The 24,838-nt window shown below is 39.3% G+C and overlaps 1 protein-coding gene across 3 annotated transcripts in view; it reads right to left on the bottom strand.

Annotated features, from left to right (window-relative positions):
* The window catches only part of LOC133652419 (rapamycin-insensitive companion of mTOR-like), a 50,000-nt gene that overhangs the window by 22,834 nt on the left and 2,328 nt on the right, over positions 1 to 24,838 (bottom strand). For all 3 annotated transcript variants that reach the window (XM_062051165.1, XM_062051166.1, XM_062051167.1), the window contains exons 3-31: positions 21,760 to 21,857; positions 16,719 to 16,783; positions 16,440 to 16,571; positions 16,247 to 16,310; positions 15,644 to 15,770; positions 15,323 to 15,492; positions 14,899 to 14,966; positions 14,416 to 14,483; positions 14,227 to 14,309; positions 13,790 to 13,877; positions 13,582 to 13,672; positions 13,423 to 13,489; positions 10,461 to 10,541; positions 10,212 to 10,312; positions 9,962 to 10,127; positions 9,600 to 9,701; positions 9,447 to 9,493; positions 9,218 to 9,353; positions 8,879 to 9,078; positions 6,481 to 6,607; positions 6,136 to 6,300; positions 4,855 to 4,931; positions 4,687 to 4,765; positions 4,462 to 4,571; positions 4,300 to 4,387; positions 4,081 to 4,173; positions 3,714 to 3,820; positions 2,017 to 2,246; positions 844 to 1,936 (exon numbers count right to left, since the gene is read on the bottom strand). In XM_062051165.1, the coding sequence (XP_061907149.1) occupies positions 844 to 1,936; positions 2,017 to 2,246; positions 3,714 to 3,820; positions 4,081 to 4,173; positions 4,300 to 4,387; positions 4,462 to 4,571; positions 4,687 to 4,765; positions 4,855 to 4,931; positions 6,136 to 6,300; positions 6,481 to 6,607; positions 8,879 to 9,078; positions 9,218 to 9,353; positions 9,447 to 9,493; positions 9,600 to 9,701; positions 9,962 to 10,127; positions 10,212 to 10,312; positions 10,461 to 10,541; positions 13,423 to 13,489; positions 13,582 to 13,672; positions 13,790 to 13,877; positions 14,227 to 14,309; positions 14,416 to 14,483; positions 14,899 to 14,966; positions 15,323 to 15,492; positions 15,644 to 15,770; positions 16,247 to 16,310; positions 16,440 to 16,571; positions 16,719 to 16,783; positions 21,760 to 21,857 (4,123 nt within the window). The remainder of the gene's footprint in view (positions 1 to 843; positions 1,937 to 2,016; positions 2,247 to 3,713; positions 3,821 to 4,080; positions 4,174 to 4,299; positions 4,388 to 4,461; positions 4,572 to 4,686; positions 4,766 to 4,854; positions 4,932 to 6,135; positions 6,301 to 6,480; positions 6,608 to 8,878; positions 9,079 to 9,217; positions 9,354 to 9,446; positions 9,494 to 9,599; positions 9,702 to 9,961; positions 10,128 to 10,211; positions 10,313 to 10,460; positions 10,542 to 13,422; positions 13,490 to 13,581; positions 13,673 to 13,789; positions 13,878 to 14,226; positions 14,310 to 14,415; positions 14,484 to 14,898; positions 14,967 to 15,322; positions 15,493 to 15,643; positions 15,771 to 16,246; positions 16,311 to 16,439; positions 16,572 to 16,718; positions 16,784 to 21,759; positions 21,858 to 24,838) is intronic.

The raw sequence follows: 24,838 nt of genomic DNA, 5'->3' as shown, positions 1-24,838 counted from the left end.
ACACTGACTGGTATTGAATACAATAATGTTGAAATGTTCTAATCATATTTGTTACAACAAACAAGTATTGTGCGGGAAAATCCACTGTGTCTCGCTTTCTGAGAAGCAGTGTCCTATATAGTGGACATTTTTATCTATCTGTTTAGAAAATGCTGTTTCTGAGAAAAGATAACTCACAATTTAACTTTTAATAATGTAAATGCCTCACAAATTAACATTCAGCTTAGCTGGCTTCATCTTTTTTGGGTGATGGTAGCTTATCAAGTATAGCTTTAGTGTGCAGCAGGTGCTTTCCATCGGCACGGCGCATCTTGACCGATTCTGTTTTGGCTTGGAACACTCGAGACGAATGTAGCGCGCTTGATTACCTCCGCCACAAAGGTTATGTTTTCGCAAAGGTTTGTTTGTTAGCAACATAACTCAAACAGTAATTAGGATTTAGGAGAAAAAAAACAATTCCTTTCATCTACTATGAAGTGGAACACATTTCACTTCCTGCTTCCTCTTTCTCTCTGTTTACGGTGCTCCACGACCCCATGTTGCGGATCCCCCACTGCGAAAAAAAGTGCCAAAATAACTACTCTCACAAAGTTTACGTTTGGTACTGTCATGCGTCATGGCATTATTGATAAGATTTTGAATACTTTGGTATCTACAATATCGTTACATCCTTAACTTTTGTACATAAGAGTGCCTTTTGTATAGCCTCAAAATGTGCGTTTTGCTCCCAAATTTTTCCATTATTATAAAACAAATAAAGAGAACGACAATGTTTATAGATATACCATTGTACATGTAATATTTCTTATTTTCTGTTACATAGTCCCCACAGCAACACCTTACCTGCGAGGTGTTAGCCTGGAGTCCAAGCTGCCAGTCTTCATGGTGATGGTGTCTGTGAAGAGCACGTCTTTTGCAGGTGAAGCCAGTGCTTCACTGTGGGACAAAGATGGGTGTATCCTCTGCTGTTGCAGCCGCTTCAGTGTGGCGTAGCCCAAAGCATCTCTTTGGCTGGTATACATAAAGCTGCAGTCAGCCAGACTCTTGATGGTGGTCACTGAGGGGGACTTAAGAGACTGAGCTCGCCGGGGGAGTGTGTGCGAGGAGCCGGGCGGTACCAAAGACACAGTTGAGGACTTTAATGCAGACATGTGGTTGGTCTGAGATTGGGGGGTTAGGGGTGACAGGGTCTTGACAGTCTTGGCTGATACAACTGTGTTGAGGCTAACACAGTCAGAAGAGTCCGGCTCAGGTTCGGAATGTTCGGGGTTTCCAACGGTTTCCCTAGATGGGCTGGAGCTCATGGAGCTGATGCCGCTGGTTGTGGTGTCCGTGTTAAAGCTCTGACTGCGGCTTTTGAACTGCGTGCCTCCACCACCACCTCCCACATTACCTCCGCTCGACGAGGAACCACCGTCTCCCCCTGTTAGACGCTCTCGACTGCTCTGCTCTCGCTCTCGACTCGGATGTTCTATGTGTCCTCCCAGACCACTGAGTCCCAGACCTGAACCTCCTCCCCTGGCCAGCCTTCCATCCACAAGATGCTCTTCAGATCCCCCCCTGGTCCCAACAAATGACGTCTCTAGGCTGACAGTAGGACTTTTTGGGATTCCTCTGCCATTAAACACAGTGGAGAAGACGTCGCTCTGACATGGGCTGTAAACAGAGGGCTCTGTCACTGTCCGGTTACGCCGCATACTTCCAGTCTTAAGTTCAGTTGGGGTGCGGGAGCCAGTGGGGGTCTTAGGGTCACTAGTGGAACGTAGCTTCTTGCTAGGAAGAGACAAGGAGTTGAAAAAACGTGCACGAACGAAGCGTGTGGAGGCCAGTATAGTGAAGGGGCTGCGGTCCTTGACAGGTTTGGAGTGTACATAGAAAGGCGCCTCGTCTGACTGGTCCAGAACATCACACTTGTCATCGTCCAGTATGTACATGTCTGACAGTGCAAATAAAAGGATAAGGATCATGTTCTCTAACAATCAACAATGCAAATAGTAATACATCCATCCTACGCACTTGGTTGAGACTCGCTCTCACTGTTGTGGCGGGAGCTGGTTGATTCAGAGTTGAGGCTGAGCGTGCTTGGCACAGACGACAGTTCAGAGGTTAGCTGTGTTTCCACCTCATCTGGAGTGACTGGCCACAATGTCTTGCGACTGTGTCTGACTGCATCCCAACCATACTGCTTTAACAGCTCACACCCCTGCCTGGTCTTGGAGATCACTCCCAGCACATAAACACATGTACTGTGGATACAAACAGGTGGTTAATTACAAGTTACAGTTTTGCAGGAATATATAAGGATAAACTATTGTAATTTTTGGACTGTCAACCAATCAAGATAATTGTTGCATATGACTTTTTTTTACATTATCAAATCATTCTTTTGCTTCACTCTTTGATGCTTTAAAATCGGAACTGCACTTTAGTGGAATTTTTCTTATTGTTCACGATCATTGTGAAAGACAAGACGACAGATGCATTTTTTTTTTTAAAGGATTCCAAATATTACATAAAATCAATCAAAGGTCTGCTTACAACACAGCCTACGGGAGACGCTCTATTCTGTCTATAAAGCCCTTAAAAACACATCCAAACACCTCCATTAAGGTTTTATATCCTTCCATCCATCCATTTTCTACCGCTTGCCCCTATAGGGGTCGTGGGGGTGGCTGGAGCCTATCCCAGCTGCATTCGGGCGGAAGGGGGGGTACACCCTGGACAAGTCGCCACCTCATCGCAGAGCTTACATGCTGTAAGTAAATATGTAATGTAGTGACGGGTACATTCTTGACAACATTTTATATTTATATATTATATCCTGCACTACCATGAGCTAATGCAACGAAATTTCGTTCTTATCTGTACTGTAAAGTTCAAAATTTGAATGACAATAAAAAGGAAGTCTAAGTCTAAGTCTAATATTTACGTATTTTGCTCATTTTAAAGCATACGCAGCGCATTATTTTCAAAAACGCATCACAACGTTCGCTTCTTTTTCAACTACATCACTGATTACTACTCACTGTAGACGTCATGAGAGCCAACAAACATAATAAAACATCACTTACTCTGCAATGTCTGCTGTCATTAGGATGCTGACTGCTGGGATGTTCATATATTCCCATTTAGAGGAAGAATTACTCATAATCTTCGCAAAGAAAAATTGGGTAGAACAAAGCGTCTTTTCGTGTCTTTCTCGCTATTCCTGGGTCTTAATTGGCTGTCAAAGTGTACCAACTTGTTGGAATACTTCCTTGTTCTTCTACTTTCCAGATGAGAGGCATGATTTATGATCGACAAACTAAGTTTGATGAGCAAGAAAGCGAAGAAGGAGCTTACCACTCGATCATGTCAACATTGGCACACAAGTTCGCAATCACGGCGCCGCTATAAGGAGTTTGTCTGCGTTAGCACTTACAATAACAATATCACTAGTACTTGGTTAATATTCAAGTCACAAAATGTAAATGGAGTGTTTCTGGCGCTTTTTGGATGTTGTGACTTTTATTACTTTTATTTACAGGTTAGAATGCATTAAAAAAACAAACATCCATCGTCATGTCTTTTATAATAATTGTGAACGATTCCAAAAAAAGGGGAGTTCCCCTTTAAAATGTGAGGTATTATATACACAAACATTTTAACTGAAGAATACATGTGAGAGGGTTTGCAGATTTTGTGAGAGCTGTATGATCCAAAAAAGGCCTTACCCTCTTACTGACAACACTTCACACTGCTGAGCTAATGCAAGGATGTCAGGGATGACATTCTCCTCACGGAGGAGATTCAGGCCCCAATTTGAAGAGCCAATGTTGCCCTGAATGGTAAAGAATAAAAATTACAAAAATCAAATAAATTCCATCAGATACATTCCTTTTAGGCAAAGATAATTAGGATAACAGGTCTCAGATATAGGTTTACATTTACATAAACATTCTAGAAAAATAGTTATTAAATGTAATTGAAATGTCATTGAAACTGTTGAAGCTGGAACCCAGGACTTTCAGTATTAGCATCAATTAACTTGTAAAATGAGCCAGTCCTAAAATACATGAACTGGTGTGTAGTGTTGCTGACCAGAGCCCAAAGAGCAGCTTTCAGCTGTTTAATGCCCTCCCAGGTGTCCAGCATCGGGGAGCGAACAGTGTAGCTGAGGTCAGGAACTATACTCTGGAAACAAACAAAAGTAAAGAGTTACTTAGAGTTGATAATAAATCTGCATTAACAAGTACTGCATCCAAACCAGATAATAAAAATAATGTGTTGCAGCTTAAAATGATATTCCAGTGCAGTTACCTGAGCCTCCAACAGATGACAGCCTGTCTTATCATGTACGAGCTGACCGTACAAGTGCACAGGCAGATAGACATTTGGTCTTTGTAACCTGGTGACAAATCGGTAAAATTAGAGAGAAGTACATTTAAAGGGAAAGGACTGTGAATCCGGACGGCCTTTCACCTTTGGTTGCTGCGTCTGACATAGTTATCTCCATCAACAGGTTTGCGATAGGTTGTTAGTGCTTCGTTGAGCTGCTCCTCTATTAGGTCCACATATTTTAAGTTATATTCCTGCAATTCGAAAGGCATGCAGTCATTTCTTGCGATGTAATTTAACAAGTTATAAAGGTCCTGTTTTTTTAAATGGCATAGCAGCACAATAAATCAACTTCAAGATGTGTTGTACCTTCTGCCATTTATCAAGCTGTTTACTGACATAACCCCGCTCATTGAGATAAGAAAAACCTTTAGGTATGGACAGGAACCTGCAGTAGAGATCAAATGTAGCATGTTGGCTGGGAGTAAAACACATGTGATGATTTTAAGAACATTTAGATATAAAATAATCACTAACCTGAGGAGTAGCAGGAGGCCTTTGTCTCCCAAGTGGGACAAAGCAGGTTTCAAATGGATTAGCGCATGGAGGTTGGCCTGTCAAACACAACAAATATCGAGTCAGACAGTTCAATGTTTGGTTGAGAGCAGTTTGGGGCACATTAACCTGACTGACTTAAGCAAATGTGTGCCACATGAGTCACATATACTTTGTATATTAGCCCTTGTGTAACTTTAAGTTTTTTTATACACACTTACTCTTAGAATCTAAAAAGGATTTGCTCATTGGTGTCAAAAGTCAGCAATAAATTATTTTCTTTTTACTCCCATCGCTTGAAATATTTTAACAACTTCAGATATATCTATTGATATAAAGTTTTTTTTATGGCAAAATATGTGATATTTCTAAAAAAATAAGTTGCAGAGTGGAATATTTGAGGTTGGGTAATTACAGCCTTAAGTCAATAATTCATGACAACATTGATTTTGACAGTAGAAAAAGTAGACATAAACAATAGAATGTGTCAGAAAGCAGGCAGAACTTGGTTAAGTTTATTTAGTTCACAAAAGTATTTAATATATATGTGGCATGTTATATTTAACTGCTCAAAATTAGTTTCATTGCATTTCAGCAATTTAAATGACAGTTTAACACATTAATGCTTGTCAAAGCTCTGAGAAATATACTCATGCTTTTCTGGCGCTATCAGGTGGTTAAAAACAATATTTTCTTGTTTTTTTAAACGGTAAGAATGAGATTCATTCAAGCATAGTACAATACCAGGATTAGAGTCTGTTAAAAAACAGCCGTTTTAATGGGAGTCAATGGAGCCGAGTTCTTAAGGAAAACTGTGTATAATTTATGTTAATATCCTATTCTAACAATGTTGGAATCAATTTTATGAAAAAATAAATAAATAAATAAACTTGTGAAAAACTCCCTGGTGAAATTTCAGACCGCCCACCCTTGAACTAAACAATCATATCACTTGGTATGTCATGGTACATAAGGAACACATGTGATGCCCGTTTTGAGACCTACGGATCCACAAGGGTTAAATGACTATGCAGCACTGCAAGAAATATAAAAGAAAATGCATAACTTTCCAGTAAAATGATAAGAGGTTCAGAATTATTGCTTATCTTCTGGCAAATTAAGCAAGGTTGTGTTAACTATTTAAACACAGCTGACCATTCACTGCTGTTAATCATTACATATTTTTTTATATATTACATATATCTGTGCAAAATTGTTTACCATTTGAAAATATACTTGTGGAGTGTGAGTCGCCGTGGTTACCTTGTCCTCACAGGCCTCATCCAGAATGTCAAGGGCCTCCATGGACACAGCCTTGCTATGGTCGTGCAGCTGTGTGACCAGCAGCTCCATGCCCCAACTGCTAAAGAACTCCACACCTGCTCGCAGCAGTACACGCAAATGCTTGGTGGCATACAATCTGCAGGTCTGCTCAACAAAAAATAATGGGTGAGAAGAAAAGGAGTAATTGAGATTACAAAACATTTTTTTGCCAATGTATACAATGTTGTGTCCTTTCAAATGTAGGTAGGTAAAAGTGTTAATCAGAAACAAAATAGAAAGCGTCCAATGGTCTTCTGAGGTTGTGTGTTTCTGTTGTTGCCTTACATCAGTAGCAGCGGTGAGAATCTTAGAGAGGATCACTCTTGCCAGACCATCTCTGCTGTAGTCCAGTGTGGCTACAGCAAGTTTCAGCACAGCATCCTGGTTCTTCAGTGGGCACAGATTCAGCAGGCTACAAAGACAGAAAGCAGATCAAATGTGAAAGAGACCTGTGCAAACTTGGGCAGGTGGAAAAGCTCAGAAAAGCTCTTTGAGGTTGTTCCTCGCGCTGTCTTCAAATAGTCAAATATTCGATGATTCCATTGACCACTTATAAATTTGTAAAATATTCTTGTGTGCAGACAAATAGTTTTGGAGAGTGGGAGATCACATTAACATGCTTACAGTTTTGACCTCCCACTTCTCTTACACTATAAAATCAATGTGTCTGCACACAAGAATCTTTTTACAAATATATATATAAAAAAAATTTTTTTTAAATCTTCTCTATCTGTCAAATATTTAAATGTCTGAATAAATTAAAATTGAACAGACATAGCTCTCCGCTGGCAGAGGTAATGATCTTTTCGCAGGTTCACATAAAAAAACTTTATTACAACTTTTATTTCCTGTATTTAGTCAAGTTTGATTTCCTCTCTGCAGTTTGCCAAAGCCACGGACCTCATGAAACTATCCGATCTCTACCATGTGTGGTTTAGCCTTTTTTAAGGTGGAAAAAGTCGGAAATGAGATCTTTGTTTTGTTCACTTTAATGCAGTGGTTCTCAAAGTGGGCCATGAGGCCCGCTGAGGGTGTGCAATGCCCAAGCAGTTTGAGGAGTGAAGAAAAAAACAAAATTGAAGAAACGCATAAAAAGAAAAAGCTAAAATGTTATTAACCAATAACTAACAATACCACAAAACTTTGTTTTTAAATGTGTATCATTTTTATAACCTTCATCTTTGGCTCAAAAATGTTGGTGACGAGAAAGTAAGTCCTAATTGGTTTTTGTATAAGTTTAAAGGGGAACTGCATTTTTTTAAACAATTTTACCAATAATTCACAATCTTTATGAGACAAGAACACATGTCTGTTTTAATGCATTCTAACTCGTCAATAAAAGTCAGCTTCCAGTGGAGCCAATGGAAGCCATGACATCATTGCGTTTATTCAGGGCATGAAACCCAAAAAATAACCAACCAAAAAGCACCAACAATACTCAATTTACATTCCATGACCTAAATATTAAATAAAAATGAAATTTTTTGTTATTATAAGCGGTAACGTGAAGGACCTACATTTAGCGGCGCATTGAACATGCTGTTGTATTGATGTCATGAACTGGTGAGCTGCTTTCTCGCTTCGGAGCTTGTGAAAATGTATTCTAGATAAGAAATCATGCCTCTCACCTACATAGTAGAGGGATGTGGACATGACTGAGAAGTTGGTACACTTTGACAGCCAACTTAGACCTGGAAATGGCTAAAAAAAAAAACGAAAAGACGCTTTGTTCCACCCCCCTTTTTTCTTTGCGAGGATTTTGAGTTATTCTTCATCTAAATGGGAATATATCAACATCCTAACAGTCGGCATCCCAGTGAGAGCAGACATTGTACAGTAATGGATGTTTTATTATGTCTGTTGGCTCTCATGAAGTATGCAGTGAGTAGTAAAAAAAGTGAACGTTGTAATGCATTTGTAAAATTAATTAGCCGGCGTATGCTTGAAATGAGCAAAATACGTAAATATTACATGTTATTGTGAATGTGCCTGTTAATACAATACTTACAGTGTGTATATAAAACGTTGATACAAGTGCTTGGATGTTTTTAAGCGACTTATAGGCAGAATAGAGTGACTCCTATAGGCTCCATTAAAAGCAGCCTTTTGCTTGCATATATTTGGTGATTAGATTGCATTAAAAAAGAAAACCATATCTGTGCTTGTCTTACAAAAGGATTGTGAATGATCGGCAAAATCCTTCACACAAGAATGCTGCCATCCTGTTTGTTTTGGCAAATATCAATCAGATGAACTCTAAAAATACCTACATTTGACTGTAATCAATGTTATTGTCACACAGTATTTTTTGAAAACGCCCCCAGTGTATATTTTGCATGTTTTTTTTGAAGGAGGGGGAACTTTTGGGGCAAAAAAACGTTTGGGAACCACTGCTTGAATGAATGTCTGTGTTGTATTCCTTTTTTAAGTTTCTTTAATTAACTTTGGAAGAGTCACCATAGAGGTGCTAGAGCTACACCTACGTGACATTACTGACACCTGGTGACCAGTTAGTATACAGTACTACTAAAATCACAGCACTATTATTCTCTCTTTTAAAAAAAACAAAAAAACAACAACGCCATAAATTCAACTTGGCGTTAAATGTGCCAAATCTAACAGTTCAGATTCAACTATGAAAATCTTGAGTTGAAGACAGCCTTAGTTGTTCCTGTACACTCACCACTGAAATAGGCCACATTTCTCTAAAAGTTTGACTCCCTGAGGGTGTGCAGAGAGTGTTCCCAGGAAGAGAAAGTAATGTTGGCTAAGAGTGGTGAGCAGGCCATTGCTCTGCAGGCAGCGGTCAGGCTTTAGGCCTGCAGACGAAGACAGCCAAGATACCATGTCCCTCACCAGATCCTCCAGGTAACCTTGCCCATCCTAGTAAATAATAAAAGAGCATAGGCAAGTTAAGAAAACACACAAGGAATTGAACATCCATCCATCCATTTTCTACCGCTTGTCCCTTTTTGGGGAACATGAATAATAATAATTGTACTTTTTGCTGCTTTCATCTAACCTCGTCGGAGTCCATGAGGAACTCAACGAATTGGCAGCCAACCACAGTGAGTTGTCTTGCTTTAAGGTGATCCAATGACAGACCTGCGTACAATTTACTGCTGGGCTTGTAAAAGTACAGCAGCCTCCGCACAAACCTGCATCACATTTGTCAACAAGTGCAGTAGTCAGAACCAGATAGAGGTGTATAGCAAGGTCATGATGCTTTAAATGCTGTAAAATGGTCTCACTTGTGCATCTGTTCGTCTTTATTATTCCTGAGATTTACGTGTGGCCACTAGGAGGAAAAGAAGTTAACTTAAATATTATAAAAGATCCAAAGATGGGAACAGTGTGTGTTTGTTAGATGTTAAGTCTGTGGTGCAACATGATAGCTGCCTGACCTTAAGGATCGTGCCAATAAGTAACCAGTTCCACTCTAGGTTCTGCTTGTGGTTGAGAATGTGACTGTCTCTCAAGTTCATCATCAATGCTTCCTCTGTGTCCTAAACAACAACAAAAACTGAAATTATTGACTTCAAAAGACTTAAATTGTCGTTTGTCATCATTCTGAAACCTGAAAAACTATATTTAGCTAAAAAAAAAAAAACAACTAAAAAAGCTTAGTAGATGGTATGCAAAAGTTTTAGTGTCTTATCATTGATACGTTGATGTATTGTGACATTTATACCCAATAAACTACTACTTCTGTTGAATCCCATCAAAGTTTCACCGTGGTAAACATGAACATCATTGAGCAGATTACCTTTATGACGTAGATGTCCCTTTGGACCCGTGAGTGTGACTCTCTGCGGCTATGTGAGGACACAGACTTGCGGATGACGTGGTCCAGATAGAGGCTGTGTGGTTTCATTCCTTTCTTCTTTCTCTCATGAAAACGCTTCAAATTGTTGACTGCTGCACTTGCCCGACTGAAACAAATGTTTAATATGAATCCAAGTTATGCTCGTAATTTGAGTTCAGTTCCCTCTTACAAGAGGAGCGAATGCACTCACAGCCGTTTTTCCTGTGGGATGTCAAATGAGGCAGCCATGTTGATAAGGGTGGGTAGGCAGTGCAGGTGGTGACTGTGCGTGTGTGGAAGGATGGTGTTTGCCTAAACATGAGAGACACAGGTGGAAGGAAAAGCCTTGATATTTACAATACAGTCATGTTTATTTAAAAAAAAGTTTTAAGTGAAATGACAAACAGCTATTACAAACTTTAATAAAACTTAGTCAGACACTGTCCCTGTTCTACATTACCATATGTAGAAGTTCGCCTAAGATGATGGTGGCTCTGACTGCAAGCTGATCATCATTGCTTGTCACCACTTCTACAAGGCCCTGAAATGAAATGAGAGCATATGGTTTAATCTTAATATTCAAAGGCTTTTTTATTACACACACTAGGAAAACATCATAAACAATGTTGCATTTGAGCCAAACAAAATTTCTCCACGTAGGAAATCAATAAAAATGCAGGGATGAGATGGACCACAAAAATTAAAAACACATGGTTGTAGAAAAGCACCACTTATTACCATCAAGCGTACTGCAATTGTTAAGATATTAAATATTAGACTTGTTCACCAAAACAATCATATTTTATCAATACATGTGGTCTTTGGATTACAAACGAGGTCCGTTTCTAGACCGTGATGTAAGTCAGTTTTTAGTGTAAGTATACACTAAAGTACCGGTAAGTCACTGACACTGTACACACAAACATGTGATGGACTGATCTAGTAATGAAAAAAATAAATAAAGAATTTAATTAAACAGTAATAAAAAAAAAAGCAATCTTTATCCCTGTGGTTTACTGTAGCAACCTGCCAGTTATGTGTGGTGTTCTAGTGTTTTGTGATTTCCAACAGCCGTGAACGTGACGGTTGTGTGTGCTTGGATGCACGCAGAGGCAAAAGTTCCAGTTTGCTGATGTTTTGCCATGGTTGCAGCTTACAGTTGTTGTTTTTTCCACTTTTCCAAGAAACAGATTGTTGATCGACTACCTCCCAGTCATCCTTACAATGTCTGAGTTGATGCTACAATAAAGATAAAAGTTAAAGTGCCAATGATTGTCACACACACACTAAGTGCGGTGAAATTATCCTCTGCATTTGACCCATCCCCAAAGGGGAGCAGTGAACAGCAGCGGTGGCCGTGCTCGGTAATCATTTGGTGATTTAACCCCCAATTCCAACCCTTGATGCCGAGTGCCAAGCAGGGAGGTATAATGGGTCCCATTTTTATAATCTTTGGTATGACTCGGCCGGGGTTTGAACTCACGATCTACCAATCTCAGGGCGGACACTCTAACCACAAGGCCACTACACCCAAAGCTAATGCGCGTGCACGTGTTACGTACGTACGTAGTTCCATCATTACGTCCTAGAAGCTGTAAGAGGGCGGGATATAACGCCTAAAATACATTAGAAAGTTAGCGTCCTCCAGGCATCTGTGTAAATGTTGCAAACAATTCCTTTAAGTCATCCAGCAGCTATAAAATACAATTTCTGAATAGACAATATATCTAATATTTTTTTATTTCTGACAGTTCAAATATGTTGACGCGCACACATAGGACAGAAGATTCTCTGTCCATCTCTTTCTCACGGTCATTTCTGCGTAACTATGCCAGTTTGCAGGCACATTTCAGGTGTGCTAAGTAAAAACACAAAACAGCAACTGCAGAACAGTTTCCGTCTTGATAAATCGCATTGTGTATGCTAAATGATATCTGCATCTCCTCCTCCTAATATTATGACCATTCTGATAATCAGCATACATTCTGCATATTCATGAAGACAGACACTCTGAAGGGAGTGCGCTCATTTTTTTTTTTTAAATTTGCCCACTGTTCACAATCATTATGAAAGACATGACAATTGATGTTATTTTTTTTAATGCATTCTAAATAGTAAATAAATGCGATCAAAAGTCAGCTTACAATGGCGCCTATGGGAACTGCTCAATTGTGTCTATAAAGCCCTTAAAAAAACATACAAACACCTCTATTAGGGTTTTATATACGTACATGTTGTAAGTATACATCCAACGTCGTAATGGGCACATTTATAATAACATTTAATATTTACATATTTTGATCATTTTAAGCATAAGCGGTGCATTATTTTAAAAACATCACAATTTTTTCTCTTTTTTTCTTCATCGCTGTTTATTACTCATTGCAGAATTTATGAGAGCCAACAAATATAGTAAGACTTCACTTACAGTCTTACTGTACAATGTCTGCGGTCATTAGGATGATGACTGCGGGCATGTTCATATATTCCTGTTCAGATGAAAATTACTCAATCGTCTCGAAACTGCGTGGGGAGGTGGCGGGGACCAAGCGACTTTTCGTGTCGTTCTCGCAAGTTCTGGGTCCTAAATGGCTGTCAAAGTGAGCCAACTTGTCGGATTACATTCTCAGCCATCTACTTTCCAGGTGAAAAGTATTATTTATGATCTACAATAAACTTCAAAGGAGCAGGGAAGCGAGGAAACAGCACACCACTCGATGTAAACATAAGGACACGCGGTAATGATCACGTCGCCGCTAAAAATAGTTTGTCTGCATTGCGCTAATAATAACAATATCACTAATACTTGTTTAATATTCAAGTCACAGAATGTAAATGGAGTATTGTTGGCACTTTTTGAATGGTCATTTATTGGATTTTATGGGCGGAATAGAGAGCCTTCCATTGGCTTTTGTTTACGTTTATATAATATTTAGAATGCATTAAAAAAAAATCCATTGGTCGTCAGGTCTTTAATAATGATTGTGAACGATTGGTAAAATTCCAAAAAAAGTGTAGTTCCCCTATGAGAGACGCAAACCTCTGTGTACAAACTTAGTACATCAGCTTTGCGTGTGCTATCAAGTTTACACCTGTTTTAATACACGCAAACCTTAAGTAGATCAAGCCCATAGTGTATTCATCCGTAGAGTTGCACGTGTGCTGCAACTAGTTTTTCCCAAACCAATCTTTTGTTTATGGACCAAAGTTGAGGTTTTAATTAATTTATTATAGGAGCGTCATAAATTGAGAAAGACCTGTAAGCCAAGCAAAGGAAACTGTTACATGTGTTTTGCATGGTATTGGACTTATAAGAAAAACTGTTATATGTCAGACCCATAATGTTATCAAGATTGAGAAAGAGCACTGGTGGAAGACAATGAGTTTAACAAATGCATTTTATTCCCAAGACAATGGCTTACCTCTAGCAGCCCACTGGTGATGAAGGCAGACAGCACAAACGCTAAGTAGTTGTCCATCAAATCAGGTCTGTTCGATGGAAATGACAAACATTTTATGATTAACGTAAAGATTAAGACAACAGGGTGGGGGAAAAAAACTGCTGTCATATCATCTCTCACCGTGAGCGAGCCCGATGGGGCAACACAACTTTGGCCTCAGCAGCAACAAACCCATCAGAGAGTCTCCATGTATCTTGGAACCTGGCACGGTCTGACAGAGAATAATTTTAAAAAATGTGTTGAGAATTGAATGTGTTTTGCTTAACTTAACTTAACTAAAAGGTAAACAATATGTCTAAAGCTATCACAGCTCAATATACTCAATTACCAACACTTAGAAGAGCCTCAGTGAAGTCTTGAGTTACAATGGGCATAGGAAGCCTGAATATCTCATATAACACCTCCAACAAGGCTTTCTGCAAATAAAATATAGAAGACAGAACTTAAAATGATGGAAAATAAGCCTATGAAGGTGACAATTAAGCAAGTTGAGTTCATTTTTCACAGTCTGTACAGACAGGAAATTGTATATCAATTTTCCTGTGCAAACAGGATCTGTAAATCTTCCTGGATCAGTCAGTGACGTGGCTGCCTTCCAACATAAAAATTCACACTGCACCGAGTTATATTTTTGGGACTCCATCCACAGCCACATGCACAATGTTTACACAATTTAGAGGAAAATGTCAAGAAAGGTTCAAATCAGATTTTATTTTATTTTTACTTCTGAACATATGGTAATATTTGTAATAATGAAACACTCACCCTAACTTCCATATTTGGTATGCAAAGTAAACCAATTAAAGATTGGATTCCGGAATTTCCAGCCTTGCATAAATTTATAATCCCTATTTGGAAAAAAAAACAACCTTAAGAAGAACAACTTTAAAACAAGTATATACATCCATGCGCAATTATAGCCTGTATAAATTTGAATTGCATCTGAGGCCTTACCCGACCAAGAGCGGAAAGCAGCCACTATGGCCATTTTACTCGATAAGAAACGTGCTTCTTTGTCTTCTCTGCAAAAATGAAAACACACATACACTCATTAAAAAAACACCAATCCCACCCATAAAACATCATTATGATGGTCCCAGAAAATTTCTCAAAGAATATTTACAAAACGTTACAGTACACAACAGCAATCTTGAACAGCAGCAAAGCTAAACAAAACAAGGGATCAGGAGAAGGTATTACAAATGTATTTCAGAACAACTCCAAGACAGTTGCATGATGAATGCTCAATTTCCATCCACAGCTGTGTCATTGTGGACTCAATTAGCCCTTACAGTGAGGGTTGTGTCAGGACATGACACAAAACCTTTGACACATCACAGTGGTGACTACGATCAGAACATGGCAACAGTAAACAGACAGAAATGTCACAATAAGATGATTTTGTTTCCCCTTCACCCTACACTCGGATTCACTCACTTGAGTTGCACTTCAGTCATGTCTGCGTTGTGACGATAGTGAAAATCTGTGAAAGGCGCGAGGATTTGCTAGAAGACAGAACATACACAAACATGCAGTAAAATATATTGCATTCTCAATGACACTCCTAACTAATAACTTGTTCTCAGAAATTATGTGGAATCCCTCTCTAAAGTTCTTATAAATCCTCTGGCACCCTGCGTCTGATGTCATGTGACATCAATGTGGCTTGTGTGACTGTGGTGGGATGTTTTTGTTCAAGACGGCTTGTTTACAGACAGTGAGGCTTTGGGGAAAAACTGTCATACTTTCAGCACTACAGGAGAAGGAAAAGTTAACCTCTATCTGCTAATCCTGACACCCACCACACTGGCTCATTTACTTCCTATGAAAGGTGTGTTTGTTTTGTGCGTGTGTGGGTTACCTCTAACTCTACATCAATGCGCACATACTGGCGGGTACGTGGGTGGTTGAGAAGATGTAGTATGGTGGTGATCAGAGCCTCATTGATGCGGCTCAGCTGACAGTCAATCACACTTTTTAAGATAGTGCTGAGGCCTCCCCGTTTGGCAACTACCTCTGGGTTCTTCAGGGCTGTGGAAACCATAAATTGGCATAGATAGTGGAGTCAGATAGACACTTTTTTTTCGGGCACAACATTCAAAGTACATTAGAAAATAATCATCCATCCATTTTTATCTTCCAGTGGGCCCTTTTGAAAATATTGCCTGTTTTAAATCCATACCTAGCTCGCAAACGATGGCGATAGCTGCACGGACCATTCGGTCTCTCTCTTGTAGTCCATCAGTCCCCACAGCAATAAGAGAGTTTGCAACAGAGGTGGGGAAAAGCATTGCATTGACAGTGATGATCTACAGAGGGGAAAAATTAATGTAAGGGAAGGTGGGACAAATGTTTTCATATCACTTCTTCTTGAAGCTTTCAGGTGTAAAACTGTTTTGGGGGAACAAAATGTGCGGTTTAATGGTTTATGTAACATTTCAAATATGTAGCAGAAAAGTGTTTTTGTGATATGTCACATGGTGTCTTCTGAGCCCGACAGCAATTTCGTAAGTACAGAGCCGGCCTCTGTGTGTTTGCCTGCAAGTGTGTATGTGTGACAAAGTTTACAGTAAAGTACAGAAAGATCCTTAAATAGCCTTGACTGCAGAACATGCAGACTATCCACGCACTGAAGCTGTTGCAAACCCAATGATCTTTGTGATGGGAATATGCTGGCACAGGGCTGCATAGTAAGTAAGTGCAGGAGCCACATTCCTCCAGCAAAATGACAGCAACCCTACAAATGTATACAGGATGCTTGTGGAAGACCAGAGGCTCAATCTACCTTTCGGACAAGTCTCAGAGCCTGAGTCCTTTCCCCTTCGTTGCTCTGCTGGATGTCAATGCACCTAAACAAAGACATGACACTGTCTTTTTAGCACATGCAGGCAGTAGGAGAAAACATCCATGAACCATCATTTAAAAAAACAATCAATCAATCAATAAATACATTATTAAATCCAATACAGTAGTCTCACCTGGCTATCAAATAATCCACTTGTAATCTGAGGACCTTCTGCAGTACAATGGTGTCTCGAATGAGGTAGCGCAGTGCCCGCAAACCTGCAGCGCGCACTTCCTTAGCCTCATTTAGTAAAGCTAAACGCAGACTGTGGATTAAGATGCATTGGGAAGAGTCAAAAATAGCTACAATATTAATTAAGTTCAGACAATTCTTCTCAAAACAAAAAATTCACATTGCAGTTTGTCATTTATCCTAAGTAATTATTAACAAGGTCAGATTAAGAAGCACTTACCAAACAATGATTTCCTCGTATGTAAACCCAAAGATTTCCTCATTATGACCAACACTGCAGAGGAGCTAAAACACAGAGAGGATATGTGATATTGTAATGTTTATTAGCATAGATCTGTTCAAAAGTACAAGTAGCACTATCATGTTGGCATTCACATAACATTTTACACCTACACAGTAAGGGTGCTCCAAAAAATGTATTCACATCCAAATCGCGACTTTTATTTATTCTGATTATAAATCGATTCTTCATTTTTGAAAATCGAGCTGTTTTTTTTAAGATTTGTTATTTTTTATCTAAGAGTCAATTTTTGGATAAAAAAAAGATTAAACAACTACTAGTGATCTTAAAATTATTGATACAGTTTCTTTATTGTTAGTATTTTTTTTCTTAAATATTGTATTATTTTATTATGTCTTCTCAATCGCTTTGTACATTTCAGTTCAATGCATTGTAAAGATGGGTTTGAGTTGGAGTTGGAGTTGCTCTGTTTTCTTTTATTATATTGACCGACGGATCAGTTTCCACAGAGGAAGCGCTAGCTGTTCCAAGTCGGAACCCAGGGTGAACCATTCCTCTATGCATCAGTTATTGACGTCTCTGCGCTGCAAGAGGATCCCCCTGCTGACCTCCCTATGGACTGGACGCTCACATTATGAACCGTACCCACTTGGCATCCATTGACACTTGTTCACATCTGCGGTCCCCCCTAAGGTTTCTCATCAATTTACATTTTTTCTTGCCAGGATGTTGGTTCAGATCAGAGGATGTCGTTGTGGTTTGTGAAGCCCTTTGAGGCACTTGTGATTAAGGGCTTTATAAATACATTTTGAATGATTGATTGATCATTGAACATTCTATGTAAAAACATTTTTTTAAGTACATTTGTAAAAATATGTTTTTAGGCCATCACTGTGTGTATAAGTTGTACATCAGCAGCCAAAAGGAGCTTTTGTAACCTATAACCTGTGGTGATTTCTTTTTAAATGATCATTTATATACCAAATAATATATTACGAGAATTGTTTTGAATCGAATCGCCAACCCAAGAATCGGAATCGAAACAAGAGGAGCTTAAAGATTCCCACCTCTGCTACACAGTACTCAGCATAAGCCTATTGATGAATAGTATGGCTGACCCAAACAGCTTCCCAAACATCAAACAGCATCAATTTCTTTTCATCACTGTTTATCAATGAAGGCTAGAATTAGGGATGCGCCACTTTCAGTAAAAGAAGCGCATAGATGCCCAAGATAATTCACAAAAAGGTCAGCATATCAAACAATGTGTATGTCCTTAGAAAGTCAATAATGCAGATGAACTGACTGCATTGATACAGAAAGAAACCAATGGACCATGAGACATCTAGTTTTATGATTTATATTTATCTATCTACACATTCGGCTTGTAAGTGGACTAGTCAAGTCATTTGTCCAGTGAAACATTTCTTTGAATCTCCTAAAGCATAAAAATGGGAGTAAATTTGTAGCGTGAGAGGATGGGATGAGGAATCATAGAGGTGACGAGAAGGGGGTTGTTTTGAACCAGCACTGATGTCAGAGCCCAAACAGGCAGAAGGAGGGGAGAAGAGACCGCGAAAGGGGCATGTGACACTCTCCGGGGAGATTAGGTCACCCTCACTGTCCTAGAACCCATTTAAGGAAACAGAAGAAACAGAGCCACGAAGGATGTACCTATTGTCTTGTTGTAAACAAGAATTAATAAAGACTATGAATTACAGACAAAAATCAGACGCTCACTCAACCTTCAACTCTTTCTGATGCCACAGGCTGCACAGCGACTGGTAAACCCAGTCTCAATATGTACTCAACTGACACCCAAATGAGCTTTTAAAGAGGCGGCTCACCAATTGGATGTCAGCAAATGTTTCAAAGAAAATATTTGCTCTGAACGGTGAATTGGCCAATTCTAACAATTCAACACAGAAGGCATTCATTCCACGTTGTCCTTTTGAACTTGGCTTTTCTGTTATTGTTAATCTGGTTTTCATAAAAGAAGGAGAAGAATGGAGTTTCTTCAGGATATTTTTATTAGACACTAAGGAAAATCATCCAAGGCTCCTCGAAAACGTTTTCTCAAAAATCTGTTGCCCACCATTTCTGTGTTTTAAAGTACCAGTAGAGTGGAAAAAGAAGTTAACTTTATATGCTTAATTGTGTTTCATTGTATCCATTGAAGGCAGCACGGTGGCACAGGGGTTAGTGCATCTTCCTCACAATACGAAGGTCCTGAGTAGTCCTGAGTTCAATCCCGGGCTCGGGATCTTTCTGTGTGGAGTTTGCATGTTCTCCCCGTGACTGCGTGGGTTCCCTCCGGGTACTCCGGCTTCCTCCCACCTCTAAAAACATGCACCTGGGGACAGGTTGATTGGCAACACTAAATTGGCCCTTGTGTGTGAATGTGAATGTTGTCTGTCTATCTGTGTTGGCCCTGTGATGAGGTGGCGGCTTGTCCAGGATGTACCCCGCCTTCCGCCCGAATGCAGCTGAGATAGGCTCCAGCATCCCCCGCCACCCCGAAAGGGACAAGCGGTAGAAAATGGATGGATGGATGTATCCATTAAACCGTATCCAATTGTATTTACAATCCACAAAGTATGTGAAAATACGTCTAACCATCACAAAATGCCACAAATTCAGTCAGCCATTTTGAATAATCCGCTCCGAACGTCTTCAGCAATTTCCGTAGATTGACGTCACTGGAGTAACACTTCTACACTCTGACCATAGTATCACATCAGTAATACTGGAAATATGCAAAAAATAGAGAGAAGTGTTGTCTAAAATTTTACAATCCCTATGTAAGACATGAACACATACAGTATGTTTCTTTTTTTAATTCATTCTAAATCGTAAATAAATAAATACATAAATAATCCGTCAATGGGGACTCTCTATTCCGCCCACAAAACCCTCTAAATAACCATCGAAAACCCGCCAACAATACTCTATATACACACAGTGACCTCAATATTGACCAAATATTAGCGATGTTGTTATTATAAGCGCTAACGCAGACAAACTATTTTTAGCGGCGGATTGATAACCCACAGCTAAGTAGCTCTCTGCTGCTTTACTGTGAGCTGGCCGCGATGTCCTGCTGCTCCCATATCATCGCGTCTCGGCTCGTCAAAGTTATTCTAGATTATAAATCATGCCTCTCATCTGGATATTAGGAGGATTTAGCCATAAATCTAGAAGTTGTTCATCTGTGACATTCAATTTACCCAGAGATGGAGACAAACACACACACTGAAGACAGTGTCTGCAGGGAGACTTCTTCTAAATCCTTTGTGTGCATCATGATTAATTCTTCATCTAAACGGGAAGATATGGACATCCTATCAGTCGTTATCGAAAAAAGAGCAGACATTGTATAGTAAGCTATCGTTTTATTATGTACGTAGTTTGTATTTCTTCTTTAGCAATTAGCAATACTGCTACTTGATGCTTAGTGTTTTACTACAGCTGGATCTGTTTAGCAGAGTTTCTAAAACTTGTAGCTCATCTTCCTTATATTCAAGATCAACAATATAAGTTTCTGGATCATATTTTTCACAAAGTTATCGCTGTTTGCTCTCACAAAGTCTGCAAGATTTGCATTGTTGTTGGTGGGGAAGGGATCTGCGGTTCCTACCTCTACGTCACACGATCACATGACTGGCTAGCTCATTATCTCTCAAAATGGCTCGGGAATCTCTGTGAGATTGTTTATTTATTTATACATATTTATTTACTTGCAAACCTTGGAAGTATTTTGGTGTCATACATCATATATAAATGTTCATAACTTCAATATAGAGGCAACTTGTTTTTCCACTCTACAGGTACTTTAAGTGGGGCAATAATTCAGTCTTTTGATTGGTCACAGTTGAAACCTGTGCAGTCATTTCACAAGCCATTTCCATTAATGTTACTTTTCTAACTAACACATCATATTCTGCTACCAAACATTGCAGCGGCTCAGAAGTACAAACCGTGGCTGTGGGTGGTCAGCTGGGCGACGGGGTCCAGTGTCTTTAGGGGTAACGGGTTCTTCTGCACCTCTGGTATGGCAGCGGTCATGTGTCAATGATTTGGCGTTTTTTTTTTTGTTAAAGTAAGCAATCCAGTGGATCCGGGTACTTTTCTGTCACATATTGGTGTCCAAGATTGACAGTTTAGCCTGCTTAGGCATACACATACGCATACGTTGGCTGTGGAACTGGAATAACAGCAGCTGGGCTGTCTCCCCTGTAATGCCCACCTGAGCAGGTAACTCGCGCTGCTGGTGCAGAAAACGCCAAGGCGAGCTTTGAGCAACTTCTTTCGTCGTCTTTATTGGCTTTCAAGGCATGGATACTAGTGGCGTTGATGTGTCGATGTGCGAGATATCATCCACAGAAGGAGTCAAGAAGTCCCGGATGACCGACGCCATGTTTGTTTGAGAGGTTTGGTGAGCTTCGGGGCAGTTTGGAACCTCCTACGAGGTAGGAGTGCTTGATTTGTTCACCCTGGCCCACCTACAGCACAGTATCGGTGATTTCGCCTCATTGCAGAATTTTTTATTTTATCGATTGTTGGAGCTAATTTTAATGTTATCTGATAACTGGTGTGACGTCATAATTCCTAATATCAGTGTGATGACTGTCGTGCACCACCGAGTAAATAGGTTTTTGATACAATACCACCGCTAAGTCTTGATGTTCACAGTTGTGTACTGCAGAGGAAGAACAATACATCCATGCAATTTGTTATTCTTATAGCCAGACCTGTGCATTTACTTCCATACCTGGTGGTTTTGGCTACAACTGTTGCCTTCCTTAAAAGTTTTCACGTGACATCACATGATAACCTCTGAGGAAGGCAACAGTTGTAGCCAAAACCATCAGGTACTGAAGTAAACACACTAGCCTGGCTACAAGAATAAATTCCCAGCCTCTAATCATTGAGATCCAGGCATTCTTTAAACAATAACAAAACACTTCTCAGTGTTGTTGCATTTGCAATAATAAGTCAGGTAAATATATGACAGCATTACCTTGACAAAGTTGTTCAGGTGGCCAAGTTTACGCATGTTACTGACTCCGTGTGGTTTGGCCACATTTTGAAGGATTTCTCTGAAGTTTTCTGATGGTTCTGTAGGACAAATAAACATAAATACAGTGTAAATAATACCAGTATTATGTCATAATGTCATATTATCAGTCGGTGAACTGTACGTGTTATGTTGCAGGGAAGAAGTAGGTCTATCTGGTCAAACTTCTACTATGTGTACAGTGTACACAAAGTCTAGACAGGGATAAATGTTTTCTTGTTTTCATTCAAATGGCAATACAGGTTTACTGTAGCTCAAATTTGAGCCAAGAAGTGGTGGCCATCCCTCGTACTATACCACGTACAGGGTCATTTCCAGCTAACTTAGAGTACACCAGGGACTCTACACTAGTCAATCACATTATTTTTATATTCACATTCACACATAGAGCATATCTTCCATAGCCTAATATATAAATAATTTTGGATGATAGAAGTCGGAAATACCCAGATAGAACCCATATATATATATAATTGTTCACTCTTTGTTTCATTGCAGCCATTAGCTAAATTCAAAAAAGGTCATTTTGTTTCTCATTAATGTATACTCAGCACCTCATCTTGACAGAAAAAAACAGAAATGTAGAAATGTTTGCAAATGTATAAAGAAAACCCTCAAAAATCACATGTACATAGTTATTCAGGCCCTTTGCGCAATACTTTGTTGATGCACCTTTGGCAGTTATTACAGCCTCAAGTCTCTTTGAATACGATGCCACAACCTTGGCACACCTATCTTTGGGCAGTTTAGCCCATTCCTCTTTGTAGCACCTTTTAAGCTCCATCAGAATGGATGGGAAGAGTTGGTTTTCATCCAGGATGTCTCTGTACATAGCTCCATTTATCTTTCCCTCTATCCTGACTAGTCTACCAGTTCCTACTGCTGTCCCAACAGCCTGATGCTGCCACCTCCATGCTTCACTGTAGGGATGGTATTGGCCTGATAATGAGCACAGCCAGGTTTCCTCCAAACATGACGCTTGGCATTCACGCCAAATAGTTCAAGCTTTGTCTGATTAGACCAGATAACTTTGTTTCTCATGGTCTGAGACTATTTCAGGTGCATTTTGGCAAACGTTTTACTAAGGAATGGCTTCCGTCTGGCCACTATACCATACTGGCCTGATTGGTGGTTTGCTGCAGAGATGGTTGTCGTTCTAGAAGGTTCTCCTCTCTCCACAGAGGAATGCTGTTCTAAATCTCCTCCCTGACTAGATTAAGATGAATACAGCAATGTACAAAGACATCCTGGATGAAAACCAATGCTTCCCATCCAATCTGATGGAGCTTGAGAGGTGCTGCAAAGAGGAATGGGCAAAACTGCCAAAAGATAGGTGTGCCAAGCTTGTGGTATCTTATTCAAAAAGACTTGAGGCTGTAATTTCTGCCAAAGGCGCATCAACAAAGTATTGAACAAAGTGTGTGAATACTTATGTACATGTGATTTTTGAGTTGTTTTATTTTTATTTTCTACAAATGTCTACATTTTTGTTTTTTGTCAAGATGGGGTGCTAAGTGTACATTAAATAATGAGAAATAAAATGGAGTTTTAGCAAATGGCTGCAATGAAACTAAGAGGTAAAAACGTAAAGGGGTCTGATTACTTTCTGCACCCTTTGTAACTGTTTCAAAAATCTGAAATCAAACCTGTATAAAACAGTTACGTTTAACTAGAAGAGAAGTTATTATCGTACAAACATTGGCAATCTGCTCTGTGAGCAAAATTAACAAGAATACATATTACAAGATGTTACCAGTATATCTAAAATTATACGTTATTAAACAATAACAAAAAAGCAGTTTTACTTTGCTACATCAGTGGGCCTAAAGGTTTATAAGCAGTGTTTCTCAATAATTCATTTATCTGTGACGGACTCCCACGATTATTATTTTTTCAAATCTCCCGCGCGTGTTATAAAGATGCAATTTAAAACTTTGTATGCTAGTCAATAACTTAATGTGATCATAATATTTAAAAAACATGAGATAATGTCACACAATCATACATTATTTAAAAGCTCTGTTTTACCCAACCACATACAAACACTTGAGTTTCGCATCATGGCCAATTATGCAAATTAGACGATGAAACCAAAACCCAAACCGCTTACTATTTAAGGGAAATATACAGGATGCTAATAGAGGTTCAGAGGCTTGTGGTTCAGGTAGAGATAAGAATAGAGTTGAGACTTCACAAAAAAGCTTCAGTTGCCATGCAACAGTTTTCACTTACAGGCCATCCTTGACATAATGTCAGTAAAGGTATGTTGAGAATAAATTATCAGCAATAGATAAACTCGGCTTCTAATCATTTTCAGACAAGTGATGTTTTTTATGTAACTTGGGAAACATCTCTAACAAAAATCAACCATACTATCCCTAACATACTGGATTTTGCAGCATTTTATGTTAATGTGTTAACAGGTAGGGCTGTAACGATTCATTTGGGTTAAATCACCAAAAATGATTCCGTGGCGCGTCACCGCTGCTGCCCACTGCTCCCCTCACCTCCCAGGGGGTGAACAAGGGTATGGGTCAAATGCAGAGGACAAATTTCACCACACCTAGTGTGTGTGTGACAATCATTGGTACTTTAACTTAACTTAACTTAACTTTAACAACGATTTGAATCAGAATTTGTGGTTACCGATACATCCAGGGACGATATTTTTTTAGAACGATACAATCTGAAACGATTTAGCATAAACGATTCAGTAACTTTTTAGCAAAAAATAAATTCATCCAGTGTGACTGCGAAATAAATACTGGACACTAGACACTACGGGTGAAGTTTTAGGTTTGGTTGATATCAGCACTTCAGTCATCAACAATTATATAATCTGAGAAATGGACATTGTAACAGTGTAGGTCTGACTTTGTAGGATATGTACTACGAGCAGTGAACATAGTGAGCTCAGAAAGCAGAAAATGTATGTATAAAATGTATCAAATCAAATGTTCACAGTTGTGCATTTGATTTTATACATTTTATACATACATTTAAGTAATCAAATGTGTATATA

Source organism: Entelurus aequoreus, linkage group LG06 (assembly GCF_033978785.1).
Source record: "Entelurus aequoreus isolate RoL-2023_Sb linkage group LG06, RoL_Eaeq_v1.1, whole genome shotgun sequence".
In the NCBI taxonomy this organism is placed as follows: Eukaryota; Metazoa; Chordata; class Actinopteri; order Syngnathiformes; family Syngnathidae; genus Entelurus; species Entelurus aequoreus.
The sequence above is the reverse complement of the archived record's forward strand: the minus strand, read 5'-3'. Positions and strand labels throughout refer to the sequence as shown.